At 45.9% G+C, this 17,505-nt stretch overlaps 1 protein-coding gene across 2 annotated transcripts in view; it reads right to left on the bottom strand.

Moving 5' to 3' along the window:
* Nucleotides 1-7,740: 7,740 nt before the first annotated feature.
* Nucleotides 7,741-17,505, bottom strand: part of IGSF21 (immunoglobin superfamily member 21) — a 109,398-nt gene continuing 99,633 nt past the window's right edge. For both annotated transcript variants that reach the window (XM_061567907.1, XM_061567906.1), the window contains exons 12-13: nt 12,712-12,765; nt 7,741-12,519 (exon numbers count right to left, since the gene is read on the bottom strand). In XM_061567907.1, the coding sequence (XP_061423891.1) occupies nt 12,375-12,519; nt 12,712-12,765 (199 nt within the window). In that variant the 3' untranslated portion in view covers nt 7,741-12,374. The remainder of the gene's footprint in view (nt 12,520-12,711; nt 12,766-17,505) is intronic.

The following is a 17,505-nucleotide window of genomic DNA, read 5'->3' as shown; positions in this document are numbered from 1 at the left end:
ATATTTGGAGTTTGCAAGTTCTCCCCGTGGTCACGTGGATTTTCTCCGGGTCCTCCAGTTTCCCCCTCCACATTTAGTAATCAACATCACGCGTTTAGAGTGTTTGGCTGCTGTAAATTTCCACGTGACGATAAGCCACCTCGTTGAGCTATCATTTGTAGCCAAATTGCTTCTAAAAGATATCCATAGCTCAGTGCGGCCTTACCTGGCAAAATAAAAAAAAAATATGATAATTGGTTCTTTACCCTTCTATCTGGCAACAAAACTGACACCTTTTTACAAGGAGTCATGTTTGCATAGACCGCAATACCTGCAGTCATAATACAAACAAAAGAACATAACTCTGATAATGTGCACTGCAGGTATTGCGGTCTATGCAAACATGACTCCTTGTAAAAAGGTGTCAGTTTTGTTGCCAGATAGAAGGGTAAAGAACCAATTATCATATTTTTGCTGGCAAATGAGGTCCCCATAGTGTAGATGCTTACCCCGAGCTCTCATACTCTGATGGTGCATTGTCCTTGAGTTGTGCGCCTTTTGGCGTCATCTGGTCCAACCCATATGAGACTAGGCTCTAAGGAAAGCTGTCTCGGGTGTGGACCAATCAACTTCAAGGACAGTGCACATTATCAGAGTTATGTTCTTTTGTTTGTATTATGACTACAGGTATTGCGGTCTATGCAAACATGACTCCTTGTAAAAAGGTGTCAGTTTTGTTGCCAGATAGAAGGGTAAAGAACCAATTATCATATTTTTGCTGGCAAATGAGGTCCCCATAGTGTAGATGCTTACCCCGAGCTCTCATACTCTGATGGTGCATTGTCCTTGAGTTGTGCGCCTTTTGGCGTCATCTGGTCCAACCCATATGAGACTAGGCTCTAAGGAAAGCTGTCTCGGGTGTGGACCAATCAACTTCAAGGACAGTGCACATTATCAGAGTTATGTTCTTTTGTTTGTATTATGACTGCAGGTATTGCGGTCTATGCAAACATGACTCCTTGTAAAAAGGTGTCAGTTTTGTTGCCAGATAGAAGGGTAAAGAACCAATTATCATATTTTTGCTGGCAAATGAGGTCCCCATAGTGTAAAAAAAATAGTTTCAATTTTCTGTACTACTGTATCTGCTACAACACACATACACACAATTGAACATCAGCAGAGTCAGATTTGCTGAAACGAATGCCTGTGACACTGCCATATGTTCATAGGGGACGACGGGTACTAGTTCAACCCTAAACCAAATCTAGTGTCCAATCGTCGTGCAGCCTGACTGCCCATGAGACGCTGAAAGTCGAAACTGGAGTCCAGTCTTTGGTTTTTTCAGTAAAGTCACGTAGGTAGAAATAAAATAAAGCATTATTTTATTTTATTTCTACCTACATGACTTTACTGAAAGAACCAAAGAGTATGGATTCCTGCAGTCACGAAAGCTCCAAATCTAGATTAGAGTCCAGAGTTTACCTGGACTGTATTAACAAGCCAATGCTGCCCAAAATGAAAAATCATACAGAGAGGGCGGTGTGGCTGACAGGATGAGTAAAAATAAAACTTTTTTATATTTACTATGTGGGTGGAAACAAACGGAGACACGCGCCTCGTTATTTAACATATTCACCGTTTTAGTTTGTGATCTCAGCGGTTGGGGGTTTGTTTTGTATCATCTGCGTAATGGACCGGCTAATTGATGCTGCAGATCGCTGTGAGATGCAATTGCACGAATGACGCTTGAAACAATTATTATTATTAATGATGTAACTTTTAGATGCGCAACCCCATCCACCAAGCCACGAGTGGTCCCGACGCCAGTCGTTCTGTGGCATGCCAGCGTTATAACAGCAGGGGGCACTCTTTGCCCAACAATGCCGCGTGTTGGTCTAACTCTAACACGTCGCGGTCTCGTAAGCAGGCTTTCTCGACCAGTATCCATAGTAAAGGTATTTTTGTTGCGTATGAGATCGCGTAAATATGTGTCGTAAACCCGCCGCCACCCGATATAGCTGGCCTGATGAAGCGATAGCCAGCCAAACGTCACACTACTGGAATTGTCAATGTTGCGGGTTTACTCTCCAACACACCAGTGTGCCGAGCTAGTTACATAACACTGGTCGACAGTTCTTTTAGTCGTCGTCTGCTTCAGAGATGAAATGTGTTGTTTGTTATGGATTTTGATGTGCTGAATTCAAATATGACAGTTAGAACAACTGAATGGCTACTGTTCCCAAGATATTAAAGTTTACATTTTACGTCTATGTATATTGTGTAGATAGAGTTTCTAATAAATTGTAAACCTAGGTCATTTCATGTGTTTATGGTTGCTTTACATGATAACAGGTCTCCTGTTAATGTAAAACTTAAAACAATCAGCAAAAGGGTGATATAAATACAATGTATTATTAAACAAAAGCCAAACAACTATTATATAGTTTAGTCCTTATTCAGTGTTTACTCGCCCCTTCTTGGCTTGTCTCTTGTATTCATGGAATGGAGCATCTCTTGTCACAGTCCAGCAATAGTCTGCAAGCATTGATGGGCTCCATTTCCACAGATAGCTTTTTTCATTGTTACAATGTCCTGGTGACATGGCTCGCCATGCTCGTTGCTCACTGCTCTGCAGTTCGGTGGGAAAAAATCTAGATGAGAGTGCAAAAAATGTGTCTTTAGTGACATGTTGCAACCAAGGCTTTTGTATGCCTTGAGGAGGTTTTCCACCAACTCCCTGTAGTTGTCTGCTTTGTTGTTTCCGAGAAAATGTGTTGCCACTAACTGGAAGGCTTTCCATGCCGTCTTTTCCTTGCCACACAGATGACTGTCAAATGCATAATCTCGAAAAGGTTCACAAATCTGAGGACCAACAAAGACACCTTCCTTTATCTTAGCTTCACTTAACCTTTGAAATTTTCCACGGAGGTACTTGAAAGCTGCTTGTGTTTTGTCCATAGCTTTGACAGAGTTCTTCATCAGACCCAGCTTGATGTGTAAGGGTGGTAACAAAATCTTCCTTGATTCAACAAGTGGTGGATGCTGAACACTTTTCCTCCCAGGCTCCAATGACTGTTGGAGTGGCCATTCTATATTGATGTAGTGGGAATCTCTCGCATGACTATCCCAATCGCAGATAAAACAGCAGTACTTTGTGTATCCAGTCTGCAGACCAAGCAAGAGAGCAACGACCTTCAAATCGCCACAAAGCTGCCACTGATGTTGGTCATAGTTTATGTCCCTCAAAAGTTGTTTCATGTCATAGGTTTCTTTCATATGGACTGCATGACCAACTGGTATTGATGGCAAGACATTGCCATTATGTGGCAAAACATCAATGAACAGCCTCCACTCATCTGGATCATGATGGATGTTGAGGGCTGCCATCACACAATCGATGTTGTTGCAGGCTACAAGATTACCCTCCATGAAGAATGGAACAAGATCCTTTTGATGATCACGGAACATGGAAACCCTAACACCTGCCAGTAGATTCCACTGCTGGAGTCTGGAGCCCAACAGCTCTGCCTTACTCTTGGGTAGTTCCAAATCCCTGACAAGGTCTTTCAGTTCACCTTGTGTTATGTGGTGGGGTTCAGAGGAGGAGGATGGGAGAAATTCTGGGTCATGTGACCTTGATGGTTCAGCACTAGGAGTTTCATCATCTTCCTCTTCTGGCTCAAGTGATAATGATTCTGGTGCATCAGGAACCGCCAGTCCTTCTCCGTGGGGTACTGGGCCTATAGCTGATGGAATGTTTGGATAATACACATTCCACTTTTTCTTCTTGACACACCTTTCCCAACTGGAGGCACCATACAGAAGTAACAATTGCTAATATGATCTGTTGGCTCTCTCCATATTATTGGCACTGCAAAAGGCATAGATTTCCTTTTCAACCACTAGCGAAGATTTGTTGCACAAGTGTTGCAGCATATGTGTGGGGCCCACATCTTGTCCTGATCTCCATTTTTGCAGCCAAAATAAAGGTGATAGGCTTTCTTAACCATAGTGGTTATACTACGCTTTTATGATGCAAAAGTCACTTCACCACAAACATAGCAGAAGTTACCTGATTTGTTTACACAAGTACGAGGCATCTCTGCTCACTTTGGCTAAACATAAATGTGTCCCTTTGCAAAATCAAACACTGACAAATAAGAGAGCACGACACTGTATGATTTCTAGAGCTGATATAGGGTAATTTGTTCAGCAGAGGGATGTAAAAGCCGAGTTATGATTGCATCATCCATGACTTTTCGGAATAACATGATGCAATTCATTTCATGTATTATGCAATATCAGGTTCAGATTGCATCATTCATTATTTTGCTCAAAAAGCAAGTACTGTACTGTCCAAACCCAGTCATAGATGTATTCATAGATCCAGTCAAACATGTATTTTAGTATTCTTGGTTCTTTCGGTAAAGTCACGTAGAAGGGAACGCAAGTAGCCACCCGTCCTCAGGTGAAGAACAGAGCTGTCGGAAAGACAGCGTCTTTGTTCTGCCTCATGGCAGGAGTTTTGCCTCACGGCAGATGGGAGGGGGGGGCGTATGTACACAGGAATTTCCTGTTTTTGATGCTAATTTTGGTCACGTGACCAGGAAGTTACGATTTTAGATTTCCACTGAACCACGCGGGCGTCGGCCATTACACAGATAAGTCAAGATGGCGGCACACATCGCGTCTCAGTGAAGCCAGACACAGTTGTCCATCGTGGGACTTTGAGAAGCATTGTTTGTAAGTTTGTTTATATTCTTATATTGGCAATGCTGTTGTAATGTTGGAATGACCGTTATAGTGATGTAAATGCCTTTATGGTACCGTTAAGTTGTTGTGGTAAATACGAGGCCTAGTTAGCAACGAAGCCTGCAACTTTCCTTATTGTGGATGTTACTTGTGATTTAGTAGGTCGAGTCAGACTTGTGCCCAGGTGGCTATGTTGCGATCCTGAGAGCAAAGATGACGAAGTATCTCATCCACAGTTTAGCGTTATGTGTAATGCTGTACATTTGGGGTGCAGTGGGATGAATACACAATGTGCCTTTACGCAACGCACCGGCTTGTGCTCTTGTGTAGTTGTTCAGTGGTAATGTAGGGGCCTGGTCCGTCCAGGATCTATTATTATCTAAGACAATGTTCTGATGCTGTGGTGTTCATTGTGTTGGTGTTTCCGGGTTCTAACAGATGCTGTATCTGTGTTTTCTCACCAGTTTTACCTTGTTAAAATCAATAAATGACGATTGGAGTCGGACGTTCATCCTGGCTCCGAGGGTTTATTGAATGCAAGGTTATCTACTCGACTAGCGGAGCAACGCAGCGCACAGCGAGGCCGAGATAGTCTTAATGAACACTGCAGTCATCAACATGCTAAATTCCTCTGATATGTAAACTCCTTTGTCAAGGCTCTCTGCTCCTCCCACCCAGTTTAAAATACTCTGCGAAGCTTAGCAGTGTTCATTAAGACACTGTCTTTCCGACAGCTCTGTTCTTCACCTGAGGACGGCTGATTGTGTTGTGGCCGAAACGTCGTGAGAATTTTATTGTTTTACTTGTATTATTTCCCTTCTACGTGACTTTACCGAAAGAACCAAGAATATGAATCCTTGCAGTCACGAAAGCTTTAAATCGACATGTATTTTAGTTATTTCTCATTTAAATTGAGATCCCTTCCCTTTAAAGCTCACTTATCCTCCACCATTCCCAAGTCAAGGGTCATATATACTGACCCAGTAGCATATCTTGGAAACTAGAGCCAATCAACAATTTTAAGCATCATTTTCATTCTCAGTGACCCAGAATTAGTAAAGTTGGACTACATTTATTTCGGAAGCATTTCGGCTGTAGACCAGTGTAATTGGTACGTTTTGTTTACATGACAAGTCTTACCGATCGGCTGTGTCGGGTGCTGACAGGTTTAACGACACATTTACATGATCTAACCCAAAATAACCTGTATTATGGATAACGCAACGTGTGCCAAGGGGTCAGAGGCGCAGCAGTACAATTGCTCGTTTACGCCACTGCTGGCCGAAGGGGGCCTCCACCAACTCGAGGGGGTGGTAGTTGTGAAGGGAGGCTTTAAGATGGGAAGCTTCTGCAGCGTTTATTTCGGTCTACACACTTCACCCCAACCATACGCGACCCACCTGCTCGCCTACCAATCGTCTTGACTCTTCTCCAGGTGAGCAACCACGCAGAACCACGGGAAATGTAGAGAGCCGTGCTGCAGCTCAGCTTGTGGTGGGAGTGGGGGAAGGGAGGCTGTGATCGGAGGGCAGAGAAGCGACACTCACAACAACGAGCGGAGCGCCGGGCAGCTAAAACGCAGCAAGGTGGCACAGTTGGGGAACGCAGCTTGTGCATCTGCCGGTCATCGAGGCCAATCAACCCGTGGCACCTGCTGGGTCTATCCTATGACCTCTTTCCAGCAGCGAGAGCTTTCCATACACTACGGGGTGGTCTCAGTACACACCTAGCCTAGAATAATAATTCACTGATGGAGTGGCAGCCGTGAGAAAATAAAGTCCACCGTTGAGATGGAGCGAGGAACTCTGCTCATTACATCGCAGGATCATAAGGGATGGAGTCGGCTGGAGAAACCTTCATCCAGCAGTGGATTGACCCGTGGCTCGTGGTAACTACGATGACAGTGGCTCCCAGGAGCACGTAAAGTAAGTTGAATAAACAATGTATTATCTATTTCGTAATTTCCCGCAAAAATGTCATTCAGTGTTGCTATCGGCGTCACGAGGCAAAGAATCTATTCGGAAATCTCACAGCAGAGCAGCCTTTTGTGCGTGTCGGCTATAGAACGGCCCACGGAAGCGGATATCACAGAGATACCTCAGAGATCCCTTCTTCAAGTGACACTCTTGTCCACACTCAGTAGAGGGGCAGCACTTTCACGCCCGCTCTGCCATGAGAGTAAAGTTAACTGCATGACGATCGAACGAAATATTCTAATTATAATCAGAGTTGGCACTTCAAATTAAGTGCAGATGGTTTTTGTTGTGTGCTCACCGGTGACCGGGCTGAGACCGTTAACTCATCGCTACATTTGAGAACCCGGTCTATAATCAGGGCCGGCTGTAACCTGGATTGGAACCCAAGGATATACAGTATAATAATCGCAGCAGTGCCGGCCTCAGCACTCTTCAGCGCCTTGATGCCATTGCTGGCCCTGAGCGGGGGGTTCAACAGGGGCCGATAGCCCACGAATTATCAGCCAGGTGCGCCGACTAAAAGCGTCAGCAATAATGACTTGCCCGCATAAAAAGTTAATATCGCGTGTCTCGTAAAAAAAAGTGAAAGTGAGTTCCCGATCAAATGGGCAGATGATGATGCCATGTGCTCGTCTCCCGTTAACGGCTGTGAGTCAGTGGGGTGGGGGGGGGCAATTCCACATTCTTTATGGCGGGGACGAGTCTATTCATAGGAAAACCGCCGTTGAATCCCCCGCAAAGTGGTACGTATTTTCTCGACCCCGGAAAGGAATGACGGGCTGGGTCATAACTCTCAACCGCTGAGCCACTTAGGGTGCTATAGGCTGTGGAGCTATGTACAGCAGAATCCACTGTTGTACTGTATTATGCGTCCGCATCCATGCTCCACAACCGCCCTCACCCACCCGCCTTCAGCAACCAGCATTGACCAAGTGAGTGGTTGGAGACCGCCAGGCCAAGCAGTTGAGTGACAGCAGTTGGTTTGTGGATCATGAACAACACCAGTAATGGACTGAGACGGATGTGGTCAGGGTCGGGTGGTTCCAACGCCCATCACAAAAGGCGTGTGGGGCCACTTTTAATGGGTGCTCGCATACAGCACTCGTTCAGGCTGAAAGGTGCGTGAACACGTGCGTAGTTGTACAGGGACTCCTCTACTTACGAACGAGTTATGTTCCAGAGGACTGTTCGCAAGTCGATTTGTTGATTCCCAAACACGTTGTAAGGCATGTACACTAAACACGGGGAATGGCTTTTAAAAAGTTGTACAATCTCCTGTAGACGTAGATGCCACTGGTTCTTCGCGTTCTGCAGATGCCACCACCATCATCTATAGCGCGGCAGTTGAACTTACGACTCTCGGTCCGAACAGGCAACTGGACATAATGACAGGTGCGTTCGTATCTCTGAAATTTCGTAAGTAGAATGTTCGTAGGTAGAGGAGTCCCTGTGTGTGCATACCCGTGCGTCTTTTTGTCGTGTTTCGTGTGCGTTTAAATGTCCGCACGCGCGCATGTGTGAGGTCATAACCCTATTTCTGGGAGGTCTCAACCGGGACACGTGGGGCCCGAGCTGCCAACCCCACTCCCCCGCTGCGTGAAACCCCGCCCTACTTTTACATCGCCACGCTCACTCGGCCACTAGCCCCCCCCCCCCGCACTATGACGCCACTTCCGGACACAGGGCCTCGCCTCCCGTTCACATGCCCCAGGAGGTGGCCACTCCCACTGCTCAGGTAACCCCACCACCCCACCCCCTCCTGGCTGTCACCTGAGCTCGTTGTCATTACTGGCGAAAACGTCACAGTACTCGAATTGTGGATGTCGTGGGATTACTCTCCAACACACAACTGGTGTTGCTGTACTCGTAACGAATTGGCACGTTTTTTTGTGACAAACCTTGCTAATCGGCCATGTCGGTTGATGGCGGGTTTAACGACATATTTATATTTACAAAAATGCTCTATTAATCCTATGGGCAGCCCCGCTCACTATTCAGAAAGCCCCTCCCACTCCCAAGTCATTTTGACGTTGCAAACGAGGGCCAGAACATTTGAAAACGAAATCTGCACAACACCGGAATTGGTTTCCATGCAGCCACTAGCGGGGGAGGTTTGGGGGGGGCTGTCCAAAAGTGTAAAGGAGCATTTCTGCAAGTTCTCGCTCGCGGCCACTGCTGGTGGAAGGGGGACACTTTCTACGAGAGCGAAATCTTTTAACAGGACCCTGCGGGGTGGGCTGGTAGGAACGAATAACCAAAGAATATAAACATAATGTATTATTACACTTGTTTAGCCAGGAAAGCCCCACTGAGTCTAAAGGTTTTTGTAGGGTCCTGCCAAGTGTTTGCAGCAGGGGGCAATGTTGCTACACCGAATCGGACGATACGAAGGGAGAGTGTGAGGCGTAGTTCGAGGCTTTAGGCCTAGCTGTAGGCTTTAGGGCGCTGTGAGTTAAATTTTAATTTAAAAGTTTTAATTAAAAGCTATCTGAGGGAATTATAAGGGAATGTTACACTTGTTTAGCCAGGAAAGCGTCACGGAGTCTAAAGGTTTTTGTAGGGTCATGCCAAGTGTTTGCAGTAGGGGGCGATGTTGCTACACGGACAAACGGACGGATGATATAATCTATTGTAGGCTGGTCCACTTCGTTCCTACCACGGCCGCCTGCAGTTTGCGCGCCCGCTGCTTGCTGTGCAAAAGATCCACGGGGGTTCGAATCGAGCGGGCCGCCCCTGGTCCGGCACTGCGGCGCATGTCAACGGCACGAGACACGCGGTGCTGTCTGCGCCACAGCGGATGTTCGCGACACGCCGATTGTCAAGCAACTCAAACTTTGCCAAATTAGAAAAATGCCCCGCACAATTGAGATTGTACACAGACGGCAGCAGCAGTAGCAATCATCGTCCCGGACTGGCAGCACTCATGCCTCCCCTGGTCGCTCTTGTGAACGAGAACTCTCGACCTGGTCTCTTCACAGTTCTCACCTCGTTACACTAAATGCAGTATACACACGTTACAACACAATGCCCCCGATGTGTTATGTCGTGTGTACGCGCGTATTTGTGTTCATCCTTGGGTTGTACACGCATAGCTACACACACACACCTTCCTGAGTGTGCATACACCTGGACAAGTACCTATGGTGTGCACCAGTGTATACCTGTGTGTGTACCTGCCATGAGTATTGTATGTACCTACATGCACATGTACAGTGTTGCCAAAGTCAGGACACATAGGGTTATTATATTTATTGTAACACATCATATGGGGTTATTTAATGTGCAGGGACTCCTCTACTTACGAACGAGTTTGGTTCCTGGGGTCTGTTTGTCAGTCCAACTTTACTCCTGTCGATTCCAAACATTTTGTACGGCATGTACACTAAACACGGGGAATGGCTTTAAAAGTTGTATAATCTCCTGTAGATGTCACTGGTTCTTCATGTTTTGCAGACGTTGATGCGTCTGGTTCTTCATATTCTGCAGATGTAGGTGCCACTGGTTCTTCACGTTCTGCAGATGTAGATGCGACTGCTTCTTCACGTTCAGCAGATATAGATGTCACTGATTCTTCATGTTCTGCAGATGTAGATCCACTGGTTCTTCATGTTCTGCAGATGTAGATGTCACTGGTTCTTCACGTTTTGCAGATTTAGATGCCACTGGTTCTTCACGTTCTGCAGATGTAGATGCCACTTGTTTTTCATATTCTGCAGATGCCACTACCGCCATCTATTGCACGGCGGTTGAACTTATGATTATCGGTCCGAACGGGCAAATGGACATACGGACAGGTTTGTTCGTATCTCTGAAAGGTCAGAAGTCGAATGTTCGTAAGTAGATGAGTCTCTATATTTTAACAAATGTTCAAGCAGATTTCAATGAACGCAAATGCATGCACTAACAATTTTTCCAAATAAATTTCAGACTTTTTTTTTCAAAGATTAAAGGTATCATCTTTGAACATTCATGTTCCGTCTCAATACATTCAGGATTCTTGGGGCGTCGAGGTTTTGTTAACGGATTCGAGGCGAACCTACCAGCATAACAACATTTAAATATGAATAACAGTTGAAATGTTATCTTAAATAAAATAAGCAATTGCAGCGTTTTAATGCGAGTGTTACAATAAATGAAATAACCCTGTGTGTTCGTTCTTTGGGCCACCCTGTGTACACCTGTGTGTACCTGCGGATGGGGGAGCGGTGGTCCAGCGGTTAGGGTGGTGTGCTAGGAACCCGACCACCCGAGCTCGATTCCCGCTCACAACCAACACTGGTGACGATTACCTGAACCGGTCATGGGCCTCCTCTATGTCGACTCAGCCGCAAATGAGTACCTGGTGTGGGGTGTAAACATCGCCACTAGGGAGACAAAGTCGGCCGTAGGCTATACGGGGGATCTTTGTCTTTGTTTGTTGTACCGGCGGTGTGTACCTCGTTGTACACGTACCAGTCAGCACTTGTGTAACGATTGTCGATACGTGCACCTGTGTTAAGGTTTACCTGTGTACGTGTGTGAGTATGCATAACCTTTTTGACAATCCACTCCTGGATGAGGGTTGTGATGTACACACCTGCGTATATGTACCTATGTGTGTACCTGGGTTTAGATACACCTGTGTATGCACGTGTATTCACGTATATCTACCTATGTGTATGTACCTCTGCGTATATGTGTGTGTGCCTTTGTGTGATAATGCACCTGTACCTGTGTACCTATATATGTGTCCTTGTGTGTATCCATGAGTATGTTTACTGAACTGTATGTGGGTACCTGTGCGCGCATGCCTCTGTGTATACGTTTATCTGTGTGTGTGTACCGATGGATGTACCTGTCGACGTACATGTTCGCTTTATCTGTGTGTGTACCAGTGGGGGTGGGGTGCGGTAGAGTAGCGGTTAGCGCGCTGCGCTACGAACCTGGCAATCCGGGTTAGATTCCCGTTCTTGGCCAACGCCAGTGACGATTATCTGAACCGGTCCTGGGCCTCCCCTAGGTCGACCCGGCCTCAAAGGCGTCCAGGTGTGGTGTTGGCCATCCACCCCCTCGTGTGCCGTGCTGGCCTTCATAGGTGCTCGCTAACAGCACTTGTCCCAACAATCTGTGAAGGCTATACGGGGGAACTGTGTCTTTGGGTAACGGTAGTGTAGCGGCTAGCACTGCCCTACCAACCCAGCGACCCAAGTTCGATTCCTGCTCACGGCCCAACACCAGTGATAATTATATGAACCAGTCTTGGGCCTCCCCTAAATCGACTCAGTCTTAAGTGAATATCGAGTGCAATGTGTAAACATCACTACTGAGGAGACAAAGGCGGCCGGGCGTGGTGTTGGACACCCACCCTTTCGTGTGCCGTGTCGGTCTACTTCGGGGCTTGCTAACAGCACTTACCCCAACAGTCTGTTCAGGCTATTCTGGGCACCATTGCCTTTGTGTGTGTAGCTGTCTTTGTATACGGTATTTCAGTAGCCCTGTGTGTATCTGTATAAGTACCCTGGGTTTAGAGATGTGTGTGTGTGTGCACCTGCTTGCATTTAAAAAATTGCTTAATTTAACATTTATTTTTCCATACCTTAAAACACAATAAAAATATCTTCCATCTCCTAATGAATATATAGACCAATATATTATTATTATCATCATAATTAGAATTATTTTGTAAATTCAATTCTTTTTTTCAAAAAGGGGTAGAAAGAGGGGGATGGTGGGTAGAGTTGAGAGGTCAGAGGTCGATGTCACGTGCCAAGGGCCAAGGTCATGGCTGCCATCAGCAAGCACCGCTGCAAAGGATTCTGGGTCCTCGTAGTACCTGTCCAAAGGTGAGAGGTGACGCAGGTGAGCAGTGGCACAGGTAAGCGGTGACGCCGGTGAGTGGTGATGCAAGTGAGCGGTGATACAGGTTAGCGGTGACATAGGTGAGTGGTGAGCGGTGACACAGGTGACGCAAGTGACGCAGGTGATGCAGGTGAGCGGCGACGCATGGAGTTCCCCCCCATCTCACCTCCGGTTGCCACCGCCGGCAGCCTCTGGCGTCCGCTGGCGGCGGCCGGGTTCTCTATGTGGGCCACACACAGACGCAGCGGACGAGACAAAGCCGTGCACGCGTTACCACCGTGCGCGTACCACGGACAACGCTAACCCCGCGCCCGCCGAGGGTAAACACCTCCGACCAGTTGCGCACCGCAACTTGCGGATAAAACGACATCGCTTGAAGGATGATTGCGGCGTCGTCGGAGAAATAAGTGGATCGGTGCCAGTGACGCGGTTCTGATGCTTTGTTTGCAGGAGGGTTCACGGTTCCAATCTGGCAGGTCGACCCCCCCTCCCCTAGTTAATGCTGCGGAAAGTTGTGCGCTAACGGTGTAGAGTAGAACCCGTCTTGACGACCACCCCAGTTCAGGACTAATCGCTTAACGACGGGCCTCCATAGAGCCCAATTTGTAGTGTATAGTAGTGTAGTGTATAGTAATGTATAGTAGTGTATAGTAAATTTTTACTTAAAACTTTCGTGACTGCAGGAATTCATATTCTATGGTTCTTTCGGTAAAGTCACGTAGAGAGAGAAAATTATAACAATAAAATAATAAAAATAAAGTGAATACAAATATTACGACGTTTAGATCGCAACACAAGCAGTCGTCCTCAGGAACAGGGAGGTTAGCCTCTGAGGGCAAGCTGTTTATAAAGGTGTAGAAATGGGCGGGGCAGCTAATGTTAATGTAGGAGAAAGCTCCGACACCGGCAGTAGGTTTACACCAATCAAAGCATTGCACCTCGCTCCACACATCCACACTGCTGACGGTGGAGGTTGACAAGAAAACACAAATCAAGTCATGACCCAAAGTGGTTGATGACATCTTTCCAATGATTGCTGAGTCTATAACCTTCATCTCGGTTGAAATTGTCTCTGTGTGTAGATATGGATGGCTTTATGAACAAATCTTTGTTGATAGCCAGTAGGCTTGCAAAGTACCATCGTCTTAGAGAAATACATTTCGTGTGAGCCAGCCGCATTAAAATAATGATCAGCCATGGCAGAAGTATTGATCCTACCGTGTTTCAAATCTGGCTTATGTTCACGAACACGGTCCGAGACATGTCGCTTAGTTTCCCCAATGTAGCTGCTGCCGCAGATACAGCTTAGTTTGTAGATGCCGGGATATTGCATGTCAGGAATCTTTGTCTTTCGCAGGTGGGATCAGATCATGAATTTTATGTACTATGTTAAATCGGACCTGGATCTTGTGTTTGTTCATGATTTTGGAAATATTTTGGTTACCCCTGCTATGTATGGCAGGGTGATGGTTTTGATTGGATCCTCAGATGGCTCCTTCCTCACGTTCAGGGTGATGGCTTTGCGGATTGTGTAGTCAGAATATGATTTCGCCTTGAGAGCTTGGTGTAGGTGTTTGCGTTTACTGGTTAGGTGTTCATGGTCGGAGATACATTGAGCTCTATGGTGTAGCGTTTTGATGAAGGAATTCTTCTGGGATGGATGGTGGTGTGAATCATGTTTTAGGTAGGCGTCAGTATGGGGGGCTGATTGAGCCATCTGGTCTCTTTTGTATTAGGACATCCAAGAAAGGTAGCATGCCATCCTTTTCTACCTCCATGGTGAATTTGATGGCTGGGTGTATGGAATTACTGTGGTTGAGGAATTGGTTTAGAGCCAGTCGGCTATGTGGCCAGATGACAAATGTGTGTGGAAGAGGTATGTAGATGACAAACGTATCATCTACATACCTCTTCCACAGCGACAGTGGATGCCTGGAATGTGTCCGTCTCAAATTTTCCATTAAAATATTGGCTACAACCAGAGATAATGGATAACCCATTGGGGTTTGTTTGTAGAATGTTCCATTCTAGGTGAAGTATGTGTTGGTGAGGCAGTGTTTCACCAGGGCCAGTACATCAGCATTCAATCATTGTTGGAACAGGTCTTCAATGATTGCAATGGTATCGGGCACAGGTACTTTGGTGAACAAAGAAATTACATCGAAACTGACGAGTAAATCATCTGGGGACAGTCTCTACAGGGAGGGTTTCCACATAACCATAAGATATTTTAACAAACTCCGAGACAAGAATGCTTCATCTGATCTAGTCACTCACATTTCTGAAGAGATGCTGCGACTCTAAGGTAATACCGACCTCATTCACACTGACCTCTGCTGCTGTCACATCTTCCAATGCCAAACGAATTTAGTTCAGGACTAGCTTGACCCTGATCTCAGAGAGAATTAGACTGCTCCGTACTGAACTAGATCATGTAGACAAGAGACTCTTGAAATCACACTTAAAATTGATGGAAAAAATGTCTACATCTGATTGGGAACATGTAGATAACATGACTGCTTCATCAGCCGATTCAATGTCAGCTAAGTTCAACCTCCTTTCCAAGAAGAAATCAAATCCACACGTAAAAAAGTTAGACGTTGACAAGGTTGTTATTAATCTGAGTAATAACCCAATTTCCGATGGTCTAAAGTCAGTTTTAGCTAAAGGGTTCAACTTTGCAGTCACCCCCAAACAGATACCAGTGGATGACATCATTGCCCAGGTCGATGTAGCTCTTAAGGGTTTGGGACACATCGCTGCAGATGTGACAAGATCTGAATTCACTGCAACCCTCAAAAGCACTAAGATATCAGTCAGCAATATCAATAAGGATGATCGTTTTGAGTTATCTCAATTGAAAAAGAGGGATGATATCGTTATGCTCTCAGCCAACAAGGGCAATGCCACTGTCATCATGGACAAATCATGTCAGGACCTACTTAATGATGGTAGCTAGACAAGAAATAAGAGAGATCCCACCAACAACCTCGTTACAAAAACGAACAATATCACTCATTCAGCTTAATTAATTGAACAGACCAATGGTTTTCCTTAAAACCTTCTGCTGGAAGACCACCCAGATTATATGGCTCACCAAAAATCCATAAAGAAGGTACACCCCTTCGTCCCATCGTCTCTACCATTGATTCACCCACCGACAAACTGGCCCGATATCTGTCTGAGACCTCACAGCCATTCACTAGTAAGACCACCTCTTCTGTTCTTAACTCCTGGTATCGTCAATTAAAGACATCTCACTGTCCCCAGATTATTTACTCGTAAGTTTCGATGTAGTCTCTCTGTTCACAAATGTACCTGTACTTGACACCATTGCAATCATTGAAGACTTGGTCCAACAACGACTGAATCCAGATGTACCAACTTTGGTAAGGCACTGTCTTACCAACACATAATTCACCTGGAATGGTACATTATACAAACAAAATGAGGGTACCCCAATGGGTTCTTCCTTATCGCCAGTGGTAGCGAATGTTTTCATGGAGAAATTTGAGACAGATGCCATCCAGACATCCACCCTACATCCTCCCTTGTGGAAGAGATGCGTAGATGAGACATTCGTCATCTGGCCACATGGCCTGCCAGCACTCAACCAATTTCTCAACCACATCAATTCCATACACCCGTCTATCAAATTCACCATGGAAGTGGAAAAGGATGGCAAACTACCATTCCTGGATGTTTTGATCGAGAAGAGACCTGATGGCTCGTTGGGACATTTGGTCTACAGGAAAGCCACCCACACGGATGCCTATCTAAAGCCTGACTCCCACCACCATCCAGCCCAGAAGAATTCCCTCATCAAAACACTACACCATAGGGCCCGTTGCATATCTGACCAGCACCACCTAGTTAGTGAGTTGGAGCACGTACACCAAGCCCTCTCGGACCGTACAATCCGCAAAGCTTTCACCCCAGCCATGGGGAGACAACCTTTTGAGGATCCAACCAAAACCATCACTTTACCATACATAGCAGGGGTTACCAAAGATATTTCCAAAATCTTAAACAAACACAAGATCCAGGTTCGTTTCAACACAGTACACAGAATCCGTGATTTAATCGCATCTGTAAAGAATGTGATTCCTGACATGCAATACCCTGGTGTCTACAAATTGAGTTGTGGTTGTGGCAGCAGTTACATTGGGGAAACGAAACGACATGTCTCGGACCGCGTTCGTGAACACAAGGCAGATCTGAAACATGGTAGGACCAATACCTCTGCCATTGCTGATCATTGTTTTAACGCTGTGGACTCACACGAAATGTATTTTTCCAAGATGGAGGTACTCTGCAAACCTACCGGCTCCCTTCAGAGATTTGTTCATGAAGCCATCCAGATATATAAACACAGACACAACTTCAACCGAGAAGATGCGTACAAACTGAGCAATCATTGGAAGGACGTTATTAACCAGGTAAAGTCTTAACTTACTGTGATGTTTCCATCCTACCTGCCTATTTCAGCTGTTATTTCCGACTCTCTGTGTGTCTCTCTCTATGCCTCTCTCTTAAATCTCTCACATGTCCTTTGGATTGCACTCTCATGCTCATATGTCCTTTGGATTGCACTCTGATGCCCACATGTCCTTTGGATTGCACTCCCATGGTGCTAATCTCTCATTAACACTGCTGTTGTGCGCATATGCGGGCATGGTCCTCTTATGTGGCGACGGAAGCTCATTCATGCTAATCTCCCTCTCTAATCCCTCTCTCCCTAATCTCCCCCATTAACACAACTGACGTGCTTGCGTCCGTGGATGGAATTCCTTTCCAGCTCAGACCCTGCTTGCTTACCTATTGCCACGTAAATAACCTCTTGTTGTAACAGCTCTCTCGCTGGTTCAGCAGTTCCACTGCTGGATTATATTTTTTCCGCCTGAGGACGACCGCTTGTGTTGCGATCGAAACGTCGTGATTTATTTTATTTTAAACCTAC

The sequence above is a fragment of the Lethenteron reissneri genome, chromosome 40, assembly GCF_015708825.2.
Source record: "Lethenteron reissneri isolate LAM-NWPU_2019-01 chromosome 40, ASM1570882v1, whole genome shotgun sequence".
NCBI lineage: Eukaryota > Metazoa > Chordata > Hyperoartia > Petromyzontiformes > Petromyzontidae > Lethenteron > Lethenteron reissneri.
This window is presented reverse-complemented; position numbering and strand designations above follow the sequence as displayed.